The sequence below is a fragment of the Amphibalanus amphitrite genome, unplaced genomic scaffold, assembly GCF_019059575.1.
Source record: "Amphibalanus amphitrite isolate SeventyFive unplaced genomic scaffold, NRLGWU_Aamphi_draft 000427F_arrow, whole genome shotgun sequence".
In the NCBI taxonomy this organism is placed as follows: domain Eukaryota; kingdom Metazoa; phylum Arthropoda; class Thecostraca; order Balanomorpha; family Balanidae; genus Amphibalanus; species Amphibalanus amphitrite.
This window is the reverse complement of record NW_024881921.1, coordinates 69,342-91,782: the sequence shown is the minus strand read 5'-3', so window position 1 is coordinate 91,782 and position 22,441 is coordinate 69,342. Positions and strand designations below refer to the sequence as shown.

Sequence of the window (22,441 nt, the reverse complement as noted above, 5' to 3'; positions counted from 1 at the left end):
TCGATGGTAGGTAGCCTATAAATACGACAGATGTCGCACCCGTCGCACCACCCAATCGGAATAGTAGATGGCGCTCGGGATTGCCATCCTAGCTCAACGCAGAGAATCATAGGCCGGCTTTCTTACTGGCTTTCCCATACACGTGTTGGCGTTTCCCGGCCTGTCATTACTCAACCCCATGCATCACATGAGTTTCACCGCTGAGAAGACGAGAGACGCCAGCAGGCTGGCAGCATGGTGATTAAAAAAAAAAAACGCGACCAGACAGCACTCTGGACCGTGGCTCTACCATGTTCATAAGCTCTCATAGAACAGACCGATGCAAAACCGTCCGTCGATTTTCGTCAGTAAACACTAACGCTTGTGCATGTTGCACATAAGATGAGACTATTCTTTGTCTTGTCTATAGGCAAATGCCTTTCCAAGCAGTTCTTCGTTTGAAATTACTATCTGAAATTACTAACACCACGCTTCGAGTCAAAGTCGCTAGCAATAAATAATGTGTTCTACCTAATGCACAAGGATTTCACGTCTCGGCCTCAGACGGTCAAATCATCGCATCTTTCGTACAGTTCAAGGAGCACGCAACTACGAACACGTTTCCCAAATATTTACGTATATTTGGCATGTCATGATTGGCAACCGCAATAAAATAGCATTTCTGTGGGCACAAGTCAACTGTCTGCACTCTAATCAACAAACATCGCATCTCTTCAACCATTATCACTAGCAATTAAAAAAGGACCTCTACGAAAACAACAACAAAAGGAAACTCGTGGAGTAAACAAGCCACACACATGGCGAGCGGCCGGACGGCCAAATATCACATCAGAGGGATCGCGGAGATCTCAGCGATCGTCTTATGGGAGATGGAGCAGCAGGACTACATCACTTATATCACTATACAGGCCCGTTGGCCAAGATCTCTAGGTACATTCGACGGACGGTGGTGTAACATTCGGAACACCCAGACATGGTCAGGCGAACAGCGGGGGGGGGGGGGGTGAAACAAGGAATAAGCCGAATAAACAAAAACCCGAAGCCGCAAAATCCCAATGCAAGAAAATCCCAATGCAAGAGCGTCTTCATTGCATGCAGCTTCATACCAGTGGATTTTTTTTTTATAATCGATAAAATCATGACCGAAAGGGATCAACAATACTATAGAACGAAGGCTTTGGATTGTACCCCGTTTCACCTGTGCCCTGGTCACTATTCGGCACCGCCTCCCAGGCCCTCCCCCGGCACTCCTCCCTCCCCCCCCACACACACACGGCGCTCACTGTCTGGTGACCATCCAGTGGTGGTCACACTGATGCCGTCGGGTCCGCTCCACCGGCTCCCCGCCGTCCTCGGGCAGCTCGAACCGACGCACGCGCACCGGCTGCTTGTAGTGGTACTCCTTCAGAAACATCCTCAGCACACGCGGCAGCTTCAGCTGCGCCACTTCATCGTAACCGACACGGTCGACGATCGCGGCGCGGCACAGGTGTGATAGGGGGAACACAAAGGAGCGGGGCAGCGGCCGCGTCAGCAGCGGCTCGAAGAACATGCACCGTCCAGCGTCCTTGTAGTGTTCGATCAGCGCCGTGACGGTGGCCGCCGCGAACACCGCCGGGTCGTGCGCGTCGAACGAGAAGCGCCGCTCCCACTGTTCCACGCGCGCGTGCAGCGAGCGGCCGTAGCGCCGAAAACTGACCGAGAACAGGTACTCCTCCTGCGCAGAGTCGCGCAGCAGGAACGTGCCCTCGGGTTTGTTCTCGAGCAGTCGCTCGGCCTCGAACCTGTCCATCTCACCCCAGTAGAAGGGACTGTTGACGATGTGCAGCAGGTCAGGTACCAGCCGATGCACAAAGTCCACCGTGGTGTGCACAGTGCGCTGCACCAGCGAGCCGTCGCGGCCCAGCTCGGTGAAGTGTGACACCAGCAGTCTCGACTCGGCCGTGGGCGCGTCACCGGCCGCCGCCGCCCCTGACGCCACCGCGGCCGGCGCCGTCACCGGCGGCGGCGGGGACACGGGCGCGCCGCGACCCGACCGGCAGCGCGACATCAGGCTGCGGGTCATGCGCAGCGCGCGCAGGGTGCGTCGGAGGCGGCCGTGGCGCGGCGGCGCCGGCTGTGGCACGTCCTGCTCCTGGTCCGACTCGGACGAGTCCCACTCGCGGACGGGCCGCAGCGGCAGGCGCGGCAGCCGGCGGCGCGGGGGCCCGCGCTCGTCCGGTGATGAGCCCGCAGTCGCCGCCGCCGCAGAGGCGTCCGGCGGCTCCTGAGAGCGGGCAGAGTCGGCGGCGGGCGCCGGCGCCGCGGCGGCGGCCGCCAGAGTGCCGTACACGCCCTCAGCGGCTCGGGTGACGGCCGGCGGCGTCACGGCGGCGGCCGCGGCGCGGTCGGCCCCCGCCGCCGCCGGCTGGCCCGTCCCCGGTCCGCTCATGTCCGGGTCACGTCTGAAACGGAGAGCAGGCCAGCTGAGAGGAGGCCGGGGCGACGCGACATTTTCAGCACATGTTTGACAGGCATGCAAGGCCGAGAAACGACGCAGCAGGCTTCCAATGGCTCGTTCATCATCCAGCCACCGAACTCCGGCGTCGCATTGAACTTAACAATCGTGAATGGGGACACACAGCAGCCGCCCGGCTGACATGTAACATTTGGGAAATAAATTGCTGTAGGAGAAGCATTTTCACTTCCTCATCCCAGCTGAAGCCTGAAAGACATGCCGTCTTATAGCACCGTGCCCACGACGACTGAACAACGTAAGAAATTAAATATCCGAGGCTCTGCCCCGGTTAAGTACTCGCGAACATGTCCAAGCCTGTTGAGCGGATGGAGCGATAAACAGAGTAAGTCCGTCCCGGGAGGCGATTCTAGTGCACGTGTGCGGCGTGTTTTTATAGTATACACACTATGTTCCCAGACAGAGGCGGGGCTGATATAGGCCCGACTTGTCGCGGCGCGTCCGGAAAAGGACGATACGCGCTCGTCCACTGTCGCCGGTGCAAGGTGCGTGGGATGGGACGAAGAGCACTGGAGGCTGGCTGGCCGCGGCTACCGGCTCGGTACATGTTCAGAAGACAATGGTGGTCTGCCTGTCTGTCCGTCCCCGTGGGTGTAGGACGTAGGTCACTAGGTATGCTCCATTCTATTCAAAGCGGGAGATGCAGTAAATCAACGGGACACCACTGGGTAAGTACAATTGCACTTATGTACTCAATCAGAATACACAGAGACGGAACTCAACTAAAATAAGAGGTTCACCGAGTTTCGATGTAATGGATGGACCTTCAGAAGTGCGCTGACTTTGTAGTCCCTCCCAAAAAAAGAACATCTGAAAAAGCTAAAAGAGGTCCGTTGATAGGCACCCTTCAGTACTTTATTCTCAAGTCATTATTGCAAAGCTTGTCATAAAATAATCCTAGTGAAGATCCATAACTTTTAAAGGCCTTTGTTACGCATACAGAAGCTCGAACTTTGAGCTTCTTAGCTCCAGTCCCTTAGCTCCCTTCGAACTTTCTTGGGTCTCATCGCTGCCTGTAGTGGCAGCGCGTTAGGCCGCGCCCCGTTGTAAGTATATGCTTGCGCCGCAGTTCAGCGGACGCGGTGTCATGTAGGACACGCCTGCCTGCCCTGTGCGAGCTGCATGTATGCATCAGAAGCCAGCCGCCCGGGGCCACTAGTCTCCGACCCCGGCCGACCAGCCGGATCGGAACAAGGGACCGCTCCAGTGAGAGATGTACCGAAGAATTATTCCAGGTTAATTTCGAAGGTCTAAACGACAACTTTGTCGAAAACTTTACAGCTAAGTTGCAAAACGACCACAATGCTGTTTTTTTAACACCATCGCTATTGCGGCACAAAGCCGTGTGTGGGACCGAGATAAACAGCGGACATCCTTGTCACCGCACACATGCTGTGACACGCAGCCAGCGGTCGGGGACATGTGGCCACATCCGCTCTGCAGTACCCGCGAGCCCGGTCCCGCGGGGGCCGCCCGACCGCCGCCCCGTCCGGGGAAACTGTGCAGTAGGGTTGTTCAAAAAAACCGAATTTTGGAAAAGTATATGGGCTCATGGCTCATGTGGTGCGGTATTCTTTTCTGAGTCCAATGATACCCTTTTTTCCGAAAAGTATTACTGCTAGGCGCTGCTCATACGGCTTAAAGAGGACCATGTCACGCCCGCCGACCGGCCGGTGTTAATAAGGGCGAGAATTCGACGCCGCGCGGCGGCGGCAGCGCCTTATCGGCACCGCGCGCCACGACATCTGCCGGGCGGCCGGCTGGGCGGTGGGAAGTTATAAGTGCGTGGTCTTATTGCACACGATCGGGGTGAGCTATCCCATGTTTTCGGGGCGGAAAGTTTCAGTGCAGCATCGGTGCGTCTCCCACGGTGGTCTGTGTCGATGGTATAGAAAATAACTCAAGCAGACCTCAGAAAATACTGAATGATTCCGGGTAGTTGCCTCGAAGCAATCCGTTTCAAGAATACAGCTGCCTTCTTAACGTACTGTATCACTTGTTAATTCTTCAAAAAGCAAGCTCTGAGCAATAACAGACTTCTTTGCATTGCTGTTGACAATTTAAGTTGCTTTTGGACGGTGGCTCGCAGCCCCAATATGCTGCCGCATAACTCTATTCCAACGACGAAACGGCAACTTAGCGAGAATCGAAAATTTAACGAAGTAGGTACAACAGGAGCTGGCAAGGCTCCTGCATTGGTCTATCCGTCATGAGTGACACACCGGGGTAATGTGTCACGTCAGGGCAGAGCTGTGTTCTATGCCGGGTCTGGATTCGGGTCTTGATCGGCATCGGTGGGCACGGCCGCCCTGGCCGGACTGCCGGCGTCGCTTATGCTCGAAGGATTGGATAAACGGCGCTTGATTTATATGAGTAGGTACTCCGGCTAATGTCTCTACTCATGTCTCACTTCGTCACACTGTCAGGGTGGCCACCCTGTCACTCCCAGACATGTTATGTTTTCTTTCGACCCGCTAATCTAAGTTAAACCTGGCGTCGATTCTGTTGCCCCAGCAGCTGACATCAACGTATCTGAATAATGACGTTGGTGACGCCTATGCTCGTCAAAGCCACCCCCAAACTTGGGCCGATGACTGTCGGGTATCCTCCATATTCTGTCCTTGTGCATACTGCATTGCCAGCCCCTGCTGTACGTATATCGTGAATTTTCGATTCTCGCAAAGTTGCCGTTTCGCCGTTGGAATAAAGTTGCGCGGCAGCATATTGAGGGTGCGAGCCACCGTCAAAAACTAACGTAAATTGTCAACAGCAATGCAAAGAGGTGTGTTATTGCTCAGAGTTTGCTTTTTGAAGAATTAACAAGTGATACGGTACGTTAAGAAGGCAGCTGTATTCTTAAAACGGATTGCTTCGAGGCAACTACCCGGAATCATTCAGTCTTTTCTGAGGTCTGCTTGAGTTATTTTCTATACCATCGACACAGACCACCGTGGCAGACGCACCGATGCTGCACTGAAACTTTCCTCCCCGAAAACATGGGATAGCTCACCCCGATCGTGTGCAATAAGACCACGCACTTATAACTTCCCACCGCCCAGCCGGCCGCCCGGCAGATGTCGTGGCGCGCGGTGCCGATAAGGCGCTGCCGCCGGCGCGCGGCGTCGAGTTCTCGCCCTTATTGACACAGGCCGGTCGGCGGGCGTAACATGGTCCTCTTTAAGCCGTTTGAGGAGCCCCTAACAGTTAATACTTTTCAGAAAAAAGGGCATCATTGGTCTCAGAAAAGAATACCGCACCACATGAGCCATGAGCCCATATACTTTTCCAAAATTCGGTTTTTTTGAACAACCCTACTGTGCAGTGCAGGTCACCAGCCCGCGGAGCGGACCCGACCGGCCGCGCCGACCGTCACAGTCCCGATCGAGACGGGAGCAAGGCCGGCCGGCCTGCTACCGATGCATAGCGACGCAACTGTGATCCTCCTGGGGGGACCGTCTCATACATTATGGAGACGCTACCGAGCCAGACAAAACGCCCTTCACATCGCTATGCGGCCACGTCGGCGACGAGACACCACGCTCGACGGCGAGAGTTGGGAGCGGTATTGGTATTTAGCTGTCAGGTTCGATTTTGAGACGAGCATCCAAATGTTGCGTTGAATATTCACACTTGCCCCGGTCGGTGCTCAATCATCTGTTTTCCAAGTCAGAAACGACCGAGGAATGCCATGAGGCCCATCAAACCGAACGCAACTCGACACGAGTATGCATAATACGATCCAGCCCGATTGGACACCGACTCGGGCGCCGTCAGAGCGGGGTGCGGCGCGGACCTCACCCTCACCGCCTGGCGACACGGTCACGACGGCGTCACCTGGCGAGGAAAACGGGCTCCTGTTGCCACCCCGCCCCGGAAACAGCGGCACCTGACCGGCGGATCGGCGCACGCCGCCTGTCCTCCACTCAGGAAAGTGGCGACCGGCGCGGCCGACCGGGGGACACGATAGCGTGGGCGGGGGGTGGACGGGGATTGGGGAGGGGTAGAGCCAAGCCGCCACACAGCGCGACACGCGAGCTGTCTCTCAGGGTTCACCAAGCCGGCCGTCACAAACCCCGTCTTAGCATGGCAAATTGCAGAGATAAGGGCACGATGTAACAAACGGCTGGAAATTTAATCCGCAGAGCTTTTGTAAACGCTTATATCCGGAGACATTAATGCTACTGACAGTTCAACAGCACGTCGATATGACGGTATTTGCCACTGATCCCAGCTCAACGTCGCAAGTGTGCCATGTCACTGCGGACCTTTTGCTAATGCATTGATCAACTAGTGTCCATAGTAGGTAATCTAGATTACATACAGAAGGTTTCAGAGAAAGAGTGACATCTACCATTGAATACCTCTTTCAAGCCAACTCCGGCAGCGGTAAGAGCAAAAATTGTCTCTCGGTCAAGCCCACTTCCATCGTTTCCAGATGACCGCAGTTACAAGCGGGCACAAAATATCAAACGTAGTAAAGCGTAGCTAAATACCCATTAGTCCATAAAGTACACCATTGGGACGTCCCGAAGTCACTCAATCAAGAAGTAGATCCGGTAAAACTCTGTCACAGGCGGTGGAGTGAACGAACTATTCTAAATGAGTAAAGTTGCGTCGCGCAGCTCGCAACCACACGACACTGGACTTATTATTACTGACAAACACTGGCACTGGACGACACTAGCAAACAGCGTTTGGTCACAATGACGGTCAGTATCCGCTGACTGCATGTTTCGGATTCCCACTACCTTACTTATCGACCCTGTCCACCAGAGCTGGTCTGAGAGCTGAGATAAACTGACGCGATATAAAAATTCCAACTAAGCACCTGAACAAGATCGGAAGAGTCTGAACAAGACGTGTTTTCCCTGCATTCCATCTATCAGCTGACAACATTCCGTTGTCGAGTGCTTCTGTTGCACGCGCGACCTTCGCTCTCGGCCGGAAGATGAACCGCGATTTGAAGTAGCCAGAAGTAGCAGTTGTTGAGCAATTGAGCATACCACCCACTTATGTGCTGACACTGTTTAGACTGCGGGTCATCTAATCCAGCCGGAACAAGCTATCACGCCTGACGTCAGCTGGAGAATAGATCATCACCTCGGGACTAACTCGCTTTGTCACGCCGAATCCATCACGATACCGACTTTAGTGACATAGCTTACCTCGGACTTCATTCAGTGCCTACGAGCTATGCACGCTTCCGAAACCGTAACCAAAGATAATTTTCACTCACCCGTTACTGATACAAATTTTACACAAGTTGTTATTGTAGCCACAAGGTGTTACATTCATTCAAATACCGACAAAGTTTCTGGTATGAATGGCAAATGGAAATGGAATGAGCTATCCGATCAAGTAAAACCCATTTACATACAGCTAGCATTTACTTTCGAAGATGTAAGCTCCAACTTTTACGCCAACCGAAAGATCATCAACTCGAAACCCTGACGGCCGTACCGTCTCCCCGTCCTGACAGAGCACTGACCTGGGTCTGAGTATCCTCGTTACGTGACCGCTCTTCTGCCGACACCCTTTCATCCCACCCACCGGTGCCGTCCCCACCCACCCGTCTCCCGTCACCAACTGTCGGACTGCGGTCGCCCGCCGCCCGCTGGCCACCTCGGCCCGCCCCCCGCCCACGTGACCCGGAGTCGCGCACAGAGCGACGGCCCGATTCCGGCCCTGTCTACGGAGTGCAGCGATGACTCAGAGGTGCTCTTGGTCACGTGGTGAAGGCCCGCAGCCCCAGCCCGCCCCCGCCCCTGTCCGGTCCCGCAGAGTACGGCCGACACGTCCCGGCATGAATGAACAGCGGCCTTGTGACGTAGAGAGGTCCAGTGCTTGAAGCATCGGCGTTATCAACTTATCGTACCCACATATCTCCTCCATTTTTTTCCTCGAAGGTTATGAATGGATGGGCTCATAAAGCTCGCTCTGAAGAAAAGTTGTTGGGCGGCATCTGGCAGGCCCGGCTACTGCTGGTAGATGGGAAAAGAGGGATAACTTACAATAAATAATTTAGCGTCTTCATGTCCAAGCAAGACCCTCTGAACTGTCACCTCGAATTACAGCCAGAAAGCGTACCTATAGCAGAGCATTTTCATGAAACTTTATTATTATCGACATTGGTTTGGTAAGTATGTTGTTATTGCCTCCGTCGAAGTAAAAAAAGAAAATATATATCGGACTTAAACCACCGGGTACAGTTGCCTAACGCTACCGGCAAGTTTGCCCGCCACACGTAGTCTTGAGGCTACGACTGTCTAAGATTGCCAAACGCTCGTGTCAAGCTCGCGCACTAGACATAGTCCTGAAAGAGCAGCTAGCTGCAATCACCGACACTGTTTCCTTGGATAAATCTCCTCCTTGGCTGCCCCGTGCAACGTCTAGAGCCGCATGTTCGGTGGAACATCCGCTCACCACAATCGGCCAGCCAGAACAGCCAGATCAGAGCGCTGGTGGGTACTTTCAAGGGCTGCGCCACCGGAAGGACGCGGGGGAGGGGGGGGGCGAGCCCCAAGAGCCCCAACCCTGAGACCGTAGCGGAGCCCCACGGCCCACAGACTTGAATATTAATCCTTACATCATGGAGCGCGAGGCAGGTAGAGATAAGAACGTCAGCTCTATCGAAATGCTTCGCTAACTTTTCCAAACTCTACCAAAATAAAATGGCTGTAATGGATGTGCTGGACGTGCTGGATACGGAGCAGGCTTTCCTAGCGATGAACAGCTGTTACATCGTAAATGGTAATGTAGATCTCATTCTAGCCTGTCCCGTAGCTCAGTTGGCAGAGCGTTGGACTCCCGGTAGTGAAAGGCCGGTTTCGAGTCGCTCCGGCGCTCGATATTTGAGTCTCCTGACGGGGATGGCCTGCGGATGGTGGGAGCAGCCGCAGCGCAGCCAGTTGAAGTCAGTTGAGAGGGACGGGCCGTGCCCGGCATTGATGGGCACGTTAAAATTTGGCCTCTAAATTATCCCGTTACCCGGAATTGCGCGATTGGACGGTAGGGATCAAGCTCTACTAAGCCTGGGCTTTGACCTCTATATCCGTCCATTCAAGCATTCGAGCTAAATTCATAAAAAAAAACGTCTGGCTTCGCGATTAAACGTTTTTGGTGGATTGCTGGATTTCGAAACCCCATTTGCCCACCTCATGCATTCTGTTTAGTTCTAGTTTGCGTAGCAAAAGACCGATCCTATTCATTGATAATGAATGCTAACTTCTTAGCAGTAAGTACATGAACTGACTCAAAGGTAAAAATATTGGACAAATGAGCTCTCTCAGAGGTCAACGTTCCGTGGTGCTGAGAAAAAAAAAATGTTTAAAGGGGAGATAGAGGGAAGGAAAGAGGGGAGAAGAAAGGATGGGGATTGGGGAGGGATGGGAGGAGAGAGTTGGTGGTGAGATGGGAAAAAGGGGAAATAGTGAAGCAGATAGGGAGATGTGTTGAAAGGGGAAGATATTTCCAAAAGCACTTGAACCTAGTCTGCAAACCACAGATAAAAGTATTATACCCTTACCTGCAGTTAATGTCCAAACCCTCCTGCTCCTGAGAATCCATGTCTTCATGACCTGTCATCTTTTTATGTGCATCAGTTGGTGCTCCATGAAGTCAAAACCAGTATGTTCATCAATTGGTAAGCCCCTGAAATTCAAAGACAAATGTAACAACACTGCAGTTTCATGTGTGGGGCATAGCAGGGTAGGAGGCATGTCTGGACACATTGCAATTGCTACAGATTTTTGTCCCTTGTTTTTTTTTTTTTTGTAAAACTTGCACAATGGGTCAAACTAAGACTATGAACTGAAGCATTAGGTTAGATAGGGTTAAGTCAGATCAGGTTAGGCTACCTTATACCTATGCTGTTTATTTCATTTTTCTGGTTGAAACAGCCATACAAAAATTTGTCCAGACAAAAATTCATCATGGAACTGGGTGGGAGGAGGTAAAAGACATGACAACTATGACTTATCACACTTGAATAAAACAGGTTCACCATGAAATGTAGGTAACATACAAATCAGTACAATGGTCAATAGCCAGCCATGACCAATTCTGATTTACTCATACAATGTATACAAAGCATGCATCTAATGCTCTTTGGCATTTTATGAAACACCTAGCAAAATTGTTAAGATCACTGACCTTAATGGTTTTTGATTTGATAGCTGCCTATTCAATATTCTGATGATGTTGTGAGAATTGATACTATTGGCTGATTTTATTCTGTGTGTAGGCATTCAAACACAGAGCACATACCTATAGTCACAAACTACTATGCACTCTGAAGTTAGTAATGATATCAATATAGATATTCAGGCACTCTGTAGGGAAATAATGAGGCTCTCAAATGCTAAAAAACTTGAACCACAAGTTGTGACGTCAGACCATCGGCATCCAACGTGATTGAGAAACTGAAAATGTGACGTCAGAGTGCCCCATTGGCTTCCATGCCCGGGTATTATGATATGATTTAGACATGTTTTAATACCCCGCATTCATAGTCTCTCGGACAACAAAGATTCTATGTCATCCGGCCCTCGACCAATCCCGTTCAACTTCAAGGTCAGCGTTATGACAGATGACTTGACTGCGGTTATGGAACAGGATTACCCTGGCCAGACGGTCGTAGAATCTTGTTCGTCCTGCGTTTGAGAGACTCCGAACGCGGGGATAGCTTGAATTAGTCTTGCTTAAAAACAGTGGACCAAAAACATAAGCAGTAAAATCCCTTGTCTCAGAACAGTAGAACCTCAACACAATGCAAAACCTGCCAATGCTGCCATAATATGTGTTTGTATCAAGACATGGTATCAGTAGACAGTAGGTACATCTAATGGTGTGAATTTAACTCGAAAACCGCCCAAATGTAACAAATAAACTACACAGCATTCAGCAACAAACAAACACAACTTCAAACACGGTCATTGAATACCTTCAAAGCTGTTTTTTATTTTATTTTTGCTCGGCTCGCTCTCTCAACACAACAAGCCAATAGTTGTTGTTGTTGTTGTTTTGGTGTAGGGCGCATAGCCTCTTGGGCTCAGAGCGTCCAGAAGTTGTCTTCACATCTTCTCTTCCTTCTTGTCATGGCCAGGGAATGGAACTAAGCGATCCATGGGACAAGGAAATGCGTTGCCAGGATTTGTCCAGTTAGGATTTATCAGTTTAGGTTGGTATTGCCGTAGTTAGATGTTAGTGATTGGTCAAACTACACTAACTAAAAATAAAAATAAAGTAAATTAAAGAGAAAGAAAAACAAACATCATACATTTCACAAGTTTAACATCAGCTCATACTCATAAGGCCTGCACTCAGCCATCACGCCAATCGTTCACATATGATCAACATATCCGCACCACAACAAGCCAATAGACAACAAGCACAGCGCCACAAATGTATCAAAATACACCATCAGTTGAGCTTGTAGGTAAAATCCTCAATAAATGACGTCATTCGAATAAAACTCAAATCTAGAAACAACTACTCAAGTAAGCATCGCAACAAATGCTAGAGAAAGGCAAAATAAAAATCATGAAATCAAATCCGTAGTAAATCATACTCTCTGCATCCTTGCCCATTGGACAAATGCTAAATGGCCAGTTTCACTTATTTACCTATTTCGGGACATTTGTTCGCAAGGTTGATCGCGATCAAAATAAAAAATCCATCGATACCATGCACATTTCTATTATTATTCTAATACAACAACCAGCAAACATTTTACAAAAAAAAATCCATTTAAATTGCAATTCTCTTAAAACGGTTTTATTTGACGTCATCAATATTCGAAAAAATAGAGGTTCTCCATAAGCACAACCTTGAACCAAGGCAACCAACAACCTGCCATTTTTTAATAATTATTGTTATTTTGTTGCAGTGGGGGCAAAGTAGGTGTAGAGGAAGGTCGTGTTTATTTTCTTTTTTATTTTACGAACGATATTTTTAGAGTGCTTCATATATAAGTGATGCTGCAAACTGCATTTTTAAGTCAGATGGCGACAAATTTTCATTGCGCAAGTTTCAACCAACAAAGGATTTCAATTTTGATTTATAATTATACTGCCTTGGCCTTTCAAATTTCACTTAGGCTTGCCACTATAATATTATTTTGCCAGTATTTATGTCCCTAATATGGTGCAGATCCCCCTGCTTCACGACTCTCGGTGCTCCCACGATTATTTCCCTGAAGGCCTGAAGTGTCCGTGACTGAAGCCAATCCCTAATTCCCGGCCATATGATGGTACATATGTTGATGTTGGTATTTTTATTTGTCAAGATGAGGTCCGATCTACAACTGGCGCTTGTGATACAAATACGAAACAGCGGAAATTTTAAGTTGTAGGTTAGGTTAGGTTGTAGGTTTGTAGGTTTTAGGTTATAGGGCCTGTTCCAGCGCCTCCAGAAACCTCCAGAAAGCTCCAGAAAGCTCTAGAATCCTCCAGAGAGCATTCCAGCGCCTCCAGAAAGCTCCAGAAAGCTCTCGCCAAAGCTCCAGAAACCTCCAGTAGCCTCCAGAGAGTTGGGAGGTCCAAATTTCTCTGGAGGCTCTGGTTTACAATTATGGCGCACATGTGACAATCACGAATGTAAACAAAGGACTTTTGACTGATTATTTTACAACTTGAATGTAAAGAAAATTACATTGCTATGATTTTGTTAATCTTTCTTATTAAAATTGAAAATAAATTTTGTGTTACAAGAGAGAACAATTGTCATTCTTTTGGTATCTGTGATGCCATTCTCCAGAAATCTCCAGATTGCGTTCCAGCACCTCCAGTGAAACCTCTGTAGAGCCTCCAGTCAAGAATTTCTACTGGAGGCGCTGGAACAGGCCCTATAGATTGGTAGGTGTGTAGGTTGGTACTTGGTAGGTTGTAGGTAAGGTTAGGTCAGGATTGATTGTTATTTCCTTTTATTTGCAAGGCATATAAGTGTCATTTTTGGATTCTGGATGTCAAATAATTTAATATTTTGAAAAATTATTCTTGAATTCTTTGTAGGACTTTATCTTGACCTTTACCCAGGGGGGTACGCTCCGGCTGTTTAGCATTACGAAAAGTGGTGACAGACGTTTGTGGAGGATTGTCGACGAACTCTTGTTCCGCGAGCAGCACTCACGCGCTAGCGGAAAATCCACCAATCAGCGCTCGGCAGTGCTCGACGCTGATTGGCCCGACGCTCGTGACGAAATTGCGGGGGACCGCAGTTGTTCTCTATGGACCCGAATAGGCTTTTGGATTTCGGAGGGGTTTCTTTAAGATTATATGCTGTTTCGAGCTGTTTTCGAGTTGAAATATATTTCTTATGACTGTTAGCTATATAATGGCACCATAAAATCATGATTTTAATTAATATTACCGATGTAATATCGGCCGAAAAGTCATGCTGTCTTGGCACGGACTGCCCTGCGGCTGATGTGGGGGCTCTAGTGCCAGCGTATGGTAATATAATGGGCTGACGAAGGATTATTGGAGACTCTTAGAGCCCCATCAGGATTCAGTATAGGGTCATCAGAGGCCGGGAACGTCCATCAGGGGTCTGAGTAGGCCTGCCATAGGGGCATACATGACACATCATGGAACATGGGTCAATCTAGATCCATTAGGGGCCGCTGAAGGGCCATCATTGTTCAGCGTGGGTCCGCAATTACCTCTGATGGGCATATGCCGTGCCCCGATGGACTAACACTGGCCCCTGATAAACCATCACCAGCCCCTGATAGGTCTACAAAGCCCCCTACTAGGTCTAAATTGGTCACTGATATGCCCAAATGGGCCACTGAGAAACCCGTACAACATCCCCTGACTGCACCTGATGGACCAATGCCGTCCCCTCATGGGCCCACCACGGCTCTTGAATGGCCTCTTCAAGTCTCTGAAGCGCCTTTATTGGCCTAAATGGACCCCTGATTGGCTTATGTGGTCCCTAATGGTCCCCCCATGAGCCATCAACGTCCCTAGACAGCCTTACATTATATGCCACCGGCCCCTGGTAGGCCTGCACTGGACCCACTGGGCCAATACCGGCCCATAAAGGGCCCATGTCGAGCCCTCATGGGCCTCCGATGACCACACGCCGGCATGTGTGGCCCCATCAGCAGTGGTCCGTCTATCCCATGTACTTACGGTCTTTTTGGCCGATGTGACACCGGTAGTATATAGAAATCCATAATTAAATGTCGTTATTATATAGTCAAAGGTCACGAAAAGAATATCCAAGCTCAAAAATGGCCTCAAACCCATCAAAAACTGATACAAATCCCCTTCAAAAGTCATAAGTCAATGAAACGCCATAGGGGAATAGCTGCAGTCCCCCGCAATTTCGTCACGAGCATCGGGCCAATCAGCGTTGAGTATTGCCGAACGCCGATTGGTCGATTTCCGCTAGCCTGTAAATGCTGCTTGCGGATATAGTCTTGAACAAGTGAGGGTCGCGGCAACTAAATATTGCTTGTCACCACTTTTTCTTCGGGAGCGTTCTACCTGGTTTATATAGCCTTGCCTTTACCCATGTGTCTGTCTATTATCCTGATGGTATACACTGCCTTGATCCTGATATGATGATACCCACAGATTCTTGTGTTTTTGCCAGTTGACTAGTTTTAGGATTTCGTCTGGAAAAAAAAACAATATGGGCCAGCCAAAGTTATATTTTCAGTTCCCTGTGTTTTGTTTTACCTGTTTCAAAGTGATGAGTTTATGACAGTTTCTTTTTTAAGATTTCTGTAGACAAATGAATAAGTATATGGTCATTACTTTTATGTAGTGGTGCTCTGTTTCAGCCAAGCCCACTGTACATTTCCACCTCTTCATGATGACATCCAAGAACAAAAAGAGGGACCTCTTCATGGGTGATGAGTACTGGAATGAATCATCAAGGAAGGTGACACCATTTGACTTTGATGATGACACTGACACCGATACTTTCATGACGATGGTGAGTCTGGAATGGGAGAAGCATAATCCCCCATTTTTTTTGTGTTTCATCAATGTTAGCAGTCAATTCTGCAATGACTTGTTGGCTATTTTACTACTGACTGGGACTGAGGCCAGTGTCACCCCAGTGGTTACTGGTTAGTGTTACACTGTATGACCCTGCTCACTGCAGTCAGCACTGCCTGTGAGTTTGTATGAATGCCTTGTTTTTATGTTGTTCACAGTTCAAAGAAATGCAGGTGCATGGTGAATCATCAGAAGAAGACAACATCATTGGATGGGATGGAAAGCCCATAAGTGGTTAGTTTTACAAATGTTTTGACAGTGTTTGAATGAAATGAAGGCTGAGACAATGTGGTATGAGCTGTCTATGTACTAATATAATTGTATATTTTTCATAAATTGTGCAGGCATTAATCATATTATTTCTTTACTTTCTCAAACTGCAAACATAGGTACATTGAAATGTTTGGTGTTCTAGTAGCTGAGTCTCATCTTGTCTGCATCACAGTGTCAGACTCCATCGTCAGTGCTGCTGCTGCAGCCCGACATCCCAACTCAGTCTCCGCGACAGTGCAGTCTGGTGGTGCAGTCTCGCCAGTCTCCAGTCCACTGGCCCGCTCTGCTACCCACCACTCAGCAGGGGACAGCCGCACCATCTCAGATGGTAAGTTGAAGGGTGTTCTGCAGAATGAAAGACATTGGCTCTCTCTCTCTCTCTCTCTCTCTCTCTCTCTCTCTCTCTCTCTCTCTCTCTCTCTCTCTCTCTCTCTCTCTCTCCGTCTCCGTCTCCGTCTCCGTCTCCGTCTCCGTCTCCGTCTCCGTCTCCGTCTCCGTCTCCGTCTCCGTCTCCGTCTCCGTCTCCGTCTCCGTCTCCGTCTGTCTGTCTGTCTGTCTGTCTGTCTGTCTGTCTGTGTCTCTCTCTCTCTCTCTCTCTCTCTCTCTCTCTCTCTCTCTCTCTCTCTCTCTCTCTCTCTCTCTCTTCTCGCTCTCTCTCCCTCTCTCTCCCTCTCTCTCCCTCCCTCCCTCCCTCCCTCCCTCCCTCCTCTCTCACCATCTGTCGTCGTCTCTCCCGTCTCCGGCAGCGCTGATCTCCGTTTCGGCGGCGCCGCAGGATCCCGCTCAGCTGGCTGCCGAGGTGGCCTTCCTGCGCCGCCGGCTGGCAGAGGCGCGCGAGGTGGCGCCGCCGCCGGCCGACACGGCGCGCCGACTGGCGCTCGGCGAGCCGTGCACTCTGGAGCTGTACCGGCCGCTCGCCGAGAAACGCCAGCTGCTGGCAGAGACGGTGGCGCTCGGGGATGGTGACGCCGTACTGGTGGTGAGTCGTGGCTTACAGAGGGAGATGGAGGGAGGCGACCATTCATGGAAACAGAGATGGAAGGAGATAGCCCTTCATGGTCACAGAGGACAGTTAGCGAACGGGGTAGCGTTTGACAGTTTGGGATCTAGCTATTACGGTAGGAAAATGAGATAGTGTGGCTACATTGTAGTCTTCTCTGCCGTCGGGAGGAAAAAAGCCGTAAGTCGCATTTTTATCGATTTTTCGTTTTTGATATCGTTGGAAAGCTCTTTTCATGATGCGTTTAATGCTACTGCTCAAACGTGTGTACACTCAAAAATGAAAATATTATATATAATATAAAAATTCAAAAACGGATTTGTTACATCAGGGATAGCAAAACACGCAGGAAGAAAGCCGTATCCTTAAATTCGGCAGATACGGCATTTATACAAAATTTCAAACAAAGAATGTGGAACTGATAAGTCGGGAAGAAAGCCGTATCTTGTAGTTACGGCTTTCATTTGATGGTGGCCTGTGAAATATGAGCCGAATCGTTGGTCCAGGCAGTTTGGAAGAAAGCCGTATCTACTCATTTAGCATGGCTTCGGCATATCCTGGACGGAACAGTTGAACATTTACACAAACATGCTACGTGATCGTAGCAATATGTGACCATTTATAGGGGAATTTTGATTGAAATAAAATAGGGAGTGAACTTGAGAAGTTTGAAGCCAACAGAACTTTGCCAGCTCGGTGGTGTCAGCAGAGTGCCGGGCATTCAGTATTTTGATGTGCTAACCAGCCGGGAGCGCCAGTATAATCCGACCGTTCTTTTCCCAACTTCGTTTAAAATTCCAATAAAAAATACCCGACGTAGCCTCCCCCATGATTAATTTGGCCTCCCTGTTCCCACCCCACCCCACAACCAAAATAGCATCATATTAAGTTCGACATCATAGACAATAGACATGCAGCTCGTACTCGTAGCCGGCACGCTTAGTACGACGACCTACAATCTTTGTCGTAAAACCGTTGAAGATATAGTTGAATACCGTGAAAGGTCGATTGCTATTGCCAACCTCGTCACATTCATTGTGATAATTGTGACCACGCCCATGTATCTTTGTGACCGTCATCCCCTGTCACTTCCATTCCTGGTCAATGACTTTACCGTCTTCTTTCCGGCTCCCTCATACCCATGATGCTCAATCATATTGGAAATTTAGGCTACCTTGTAGCACCCACACAAGCCCAACATTGTCATATTCTACGGGCAGCTGCCCAGAGCCTACCAGCACAGCTGTGGCCGGTGGAGGATGCAGCAAGGCGTACTGAATAGCCCTCTGCTCTGTTGCAGTAGGCGCTATAATCAGAGCCCTGTGAATACGAGTGCACATTGGGGGGCCTTTTGAGGGTGCGCCCTCTAAAGGGTGTTCCCGCAGACGTGTGGAGCTCTCAGCAGTCTAGCGATCTCCGACAATGAGGCGGCATTTGCTTGCTTACACCCTCAGCCGCGGCACAGTACTGTCGCCCTAGATGTTTCGCACAGGCTTTGTAGATGCAGTTTCTTTACGGGAATTCCTGAAGTTCTTACACCATCCTCTATTTTGGTTTAGGAGCCGGGCGGTTCCGTGCTTGTAGCTGCGCACCACGTGACTTAACAGCGTCCCTTTTCCGGGAACCTTGTGTCCAGCTAATCAGCAACATTCCCACTAATCGTCTCTTGCCCCCTTGAAGTGCTTTTAGGTCTGCAGATCGACGATGGGGAACTACACTATCTCGGTTCTCTCGACATTGTCGCCGTGGCTCCGGCGCAGCGGCAGACCGGCACACCCATCTCTCCGAATATATCAGTGGCTCAGGATTAACTCTGGAGCCCAGTGTAATCGAAAATTGAAGCACCGTACAAAGACAGCATTCGTGATTCCCCTTGTCGGTTGCAGGCACGTAGCCAGGATTTTGCTCAGGGAGGGGCCACAGGTCGCGGCCTAGTGTCGTGCCCCTCCAGAAAAGGAAAACTCCTCGGATTTGGCCCACTATCTTTTGGGGTGTGGTGCAGCTGTGGTTATTTTTTTAAGTTTTATTTTATTTTTCGCCTTTAGAGGGGGGCATGGCCCCTGTGCCCCCCCCCCTTGGCTACGTCCCTGGTCGGTTGGTCAAGCTGTCTTTTGATGGCACCCTGCGCAATCAGAATCCAAGAGCCTAAAGTTACGACAATAATGCGATTATGCATGGATGATGTAGTTTAAAATGGGTATCATGTTTGTCTTTGTATTGAACGTTCAATTAAATATCCATACTTGAGAGCTGAAGCAGTGGGACGGAACCAGCAGCGGAACTGCTTTAGTACTTTTATGAACCAATATGCAGTGTCAATACCATGCACCGATGATACTGCTTTTTGACGACAATATGATTAAACAAAAATGGCGATACGGCTTTATTCCCGATCGGTTAACCAATGTATCAGACATACGGCTTTTTTCATGACAGTATTGTTCAGGTGTCTCGTACGATGCGGCTTTCTTCCACGATACGGCTTTTTTCGTGAAAGAAAGATTCCGCAAACTCGGGGTTGAATTGGAAGTAAAAAAGTTTTCGCCTTTTGCTTTTAGGTTAAAATAATTTCCCTTTTATAACCACTTTCATTGGATGTAAAATATCTTTCCGATCACTGCAGTATGTTTTGTTTCGTTATTGAGCAAAGTTAACGAATTTTATAACAAAAAACGCGTTTTTGCCTCTCCTGAACAATTTTCAATTCGAAAAAGTGCCCCAGATACGGCTTTTTTCCTCCCGACGGCAGTTCTGCTGTATGACTTTAAGTCACATTTTTTTGGAAGCTGTGTGTGGAATGCCTGTACTCTGGTTTTAATCAGGTGTTGTTTGTTTTGCCTGCTCAGGTGGTGCTGTTCCTGAAGCGCACGCTCAAGCGTTCGCTGTTCGTGGCCGAGCTGCGCCGGCAGCCGGTGGCCTGTGAGCAGTACCTGGCCTACCTGAGGGCCCGGTTCAGTCACGCGGACGCGGCGGATCTGCTGGCAATGCTGGGTCGAGTGGAGGAAGCCGCCGTGAGTACTCGTTGGGAGAGGGATACCGCTGTCCTACGGAACCCTGTGTACTCGCGGGCATGGTCTCTGCAGATTATTGGCTACTGTTTGATTGATTTAACCCTTTTATCACGGATAGATTAAGGCCACATATCCGTATACACACTGATATATCGGAAAAGTATTCAGGTTCGAAGTATATAAAAGCGCGCCACTTGCAGTTGTTTTACCTACGTGGCCGTAGTATGAATCTAGCTATTTATCATGCTGTTTGACGGTACCGTTTTATGCACCGTGCTGTGTAGCGCTGAGGGTGTGTTCCGGCCGCCAGATGGTGCGTTACGAGTCGGCGGTGCGTGTGCGCGGCGGCGTGGAGCCGCAGCTGCGCGGCCTGCGCCACTGCCTGCAGGCGCACCTGGCGCCCGACCCGGAGCTGGCGCTCCACACCGGTCTGGTGCGCCAGCAGATCGACCTGCTCGAGCGCCAGCGGCCCGTCGAGGCGGCCGACGCGCCGGCGCGGCCCGACCTACAGCTGGTGGGTCGCTCGGTGCTGAGCACGCTGCACTACTGCTGTCTGCACCACTACAGCGAGCCGGCCAACCACCTGGCCAGCCCGGCGGCTCTGCGCGAGCGGCACCAGCTCACCGAGCGACAGTACACGTGGACCGCACTGCGCGCCCGCGCCTCGCTGCAGGCCTGGGCCGACGTGCAGGCACTCTTCACCAGCAAGGTAGGCGAGCCGTGAGGACAAACTCGGCGCCTATACATCATATGTTGTTAAAATTAAGTCTAGAGAATTTTTGACTGCCGATTGAAACATGCTTCTTCCTCCTTATAGAAGTGCTTGATTAGAAGTGGCTTTTTGATGCCTGCTTATTTCAGTCAACAGTTCTCCGATGAGAAAGTCACGGACATTCAGTTTACTACAGCTTTGCCTTGCATCTCGACTCCATGCGTTGTTCAGCCTCATAGGCTGTCAACTAACATCTCCGCCCCCTCTCCCAGACCTGGTTCAGCAGCGGCAAGCTGCGGCCCGTGGTGCCGTTCGAGGCGGCCGCAGAGGTCCTGGAGAGTTTCGGCGCCACGCTCGAAACACTCAGTCTCTACATCGCCTCCATCGACGGCACGGAGAAACGGCTCGAACACGCCAAAAAGTTCGGCTGCTACAAGATCGTCGTCGATGTGAGTACGGGCGCCAGTGGCAGCAATATTTCAATATCGATACTCGATAGCTATGTTCAGCAATTCTGTATCATGATAGTATCCATGAATATATTGCTTGTTTTCTTAATTATTCACTTATTCTTAGGATAACAACATTGATATTGTACCCTACGCTCGAAATGGTAATACCCTCTCCTCGCGGGTACCGTAATCTCCGCAAACACTAGACGACACTAATGGCCCGTCTCCGCCGTCTCAGGGGTACCTGTCGCAGAAGGACCGGGTGTCACTGGAGCAGTACCGCGCCACCCTCAAACCGCACTCGGAAGCCCACCAGTATGCCTCGGACGCACTCAGAGCCACGGTGAGTGTGAGGTGATGGGACTCAGTGTTGGAATTAACAGGTCTTTACATAGTTGGTGTAATAATTATAGGTATGTGCATAATTTCTCCTTGAGTGAGCTTGGGAGAATACATTTATTATCGTATAAGCATTTCAATAAAAAAAAAATGTCTATCGTATGTAGTTTCGGCTTCCCATCTCTTTCTACATTCGGTTTTCTGATTGCACAGCGCTGTAAGACCGGAACGTCTGTATGCTTACGTGAGGGATAGCAGGCACATTTGTGACCGGTTCGCATTTCATTACAGACGGTTCGATGGAAGAACTAGCCACTCAGATGTTGCCCTACGCCAAACTGACGGCGGGAGGGACAGGACCGGTGCCGTTTGGGTGACTCCTATACTATCGTTAGTGGGTGGATCACACTGACCAGTGATACTGTGATACCGTCCGTCTGATGAGTGATACAGTGATACTAACTGAAAAACGCATTACATCATTCCTGTATTTGTTCATGGGTATTCCGGCGGTTTTGCAATATTAATGAAAATTGATCTGAGGCCAGTTTTACCAACAGAAAAATAGCCGCCTGCCGGAATTTTTCGACTAAAGACCGCTTCACATGCGGAGCGTAAACGGTAAAGCCCTATTCACGTACGTGCCCATCGCGTTTGTGAAACGGTCTGTAGTAAAAAAAAAAATTCCGGCAGGCGGCTATTTTTCTGTTGGTAAAACTAGCCTCAGTGAAATTAAATTATGTGGTGGCTGTGGACTGTGGTATAGACTTATGCGTGTTGGTGAGGAGTGGGGACTTCTGATTTATGTTATTTTCGTTACCTATATGCTTTGCACTGCCATATATCACTTATCAGCTCAGTTATACATATTATGGACATGTTTATCTTTTGCACGTTTCTGATGTCTAGTTATTGTTGTTCGCTCTCGGTATTTTATACGCGTTGTTACCGAGTGGGCTGGTTATTCGTCATTCTGAACATCGATGCAATACGATACATTGCCTTTGAATTGTGAGGTTGTGAAGTGTGCACTGCGCTGTCAATCTGGCGGATTTACATAGTGAATAGTGATTCCGGGAAAACGGACAATTATTCGACTATGGTTGGGAAATCTGAAACCTTTGACGAC

At 49.6% G+C, this 22,441-nt stretch overlaps 2 protein-coding genes across 6 annotated transcripts; one reads left to right on the top strand and one right to left on the bottom strand.

The window, feature by feature from the left end:
- Window positions 1-599: 599 nt before the first annotated feature.
- Window positions 600-12,159, bottom strand: LOC122391255. 5 transcript variants are annotated; one of them, XM_043385005.1, is made up of 3 exons: window positions 12,139-12,159; window positions 10,041-10,165; window positions 600-2,444 (listed from the first exon to the last, which is right to left on the bottom strand). In XM_043385005.1, exons 2-3 carry the CDS (start codon window positions 10,097-10,099, stop codon window positions 1,280-1,282), a joined length of 1,224 nt encoding a protein of 407 aa, XP_043240940.1. In that variant the 5' UTR covers window positions 10,100-10,165; window positions 12,139-12,159; the 3' UTR covers window positions 600-1,279. The 5 variants fall into 5 exon arrangements, with proteins under 5 accessions (XP_043240940.1, XP_043240938.1, XP_043240939.1 ...); XM_043385003.1 differs by lacking the exon at window positions 12,139-12,159 and adding an exon at window positions 11,457-11,497; XM_043385004.1 differs by lacking the exon at window positions 12,139-12,159 and adding an exon at window positions 11,430-11,440.
- Window positions 12,160-12,402: 243 nt separating this feature from the next.
- Window positions 12,403-22,321, top strand: LOC122391253 (spermatogenesis-defective protein 39 homolog). Its single transcript, XM_043385001.1, has 10 exons — window positions 12,403-12,427; window positions 15,306-15,460; window positions 15,684-15,759; window positions 15,971-16,126; window positions 16,545-16,777; window positions 19,645-19,809; window positions 20,120-20,518; window positions 20,794-20,970; window positions 21,212-21,316; window positions 21,604-22,321. The coding sequence occupies exons 2-10, from the start codon at window positions 15,335-15,337 to the stop codon at window positions 21,622-21,624; spliced, it is 1,458 nt and encodes a 485-aa protein (XP_043240936.1). The 5' UTR covers window positions 12,403-12,427; window positions 15,306-15,334; the 3' UTR covers window positions 21,625-22,321.
- Window positions 22,322-22,441: the final 120 nt, after the last annotated feature.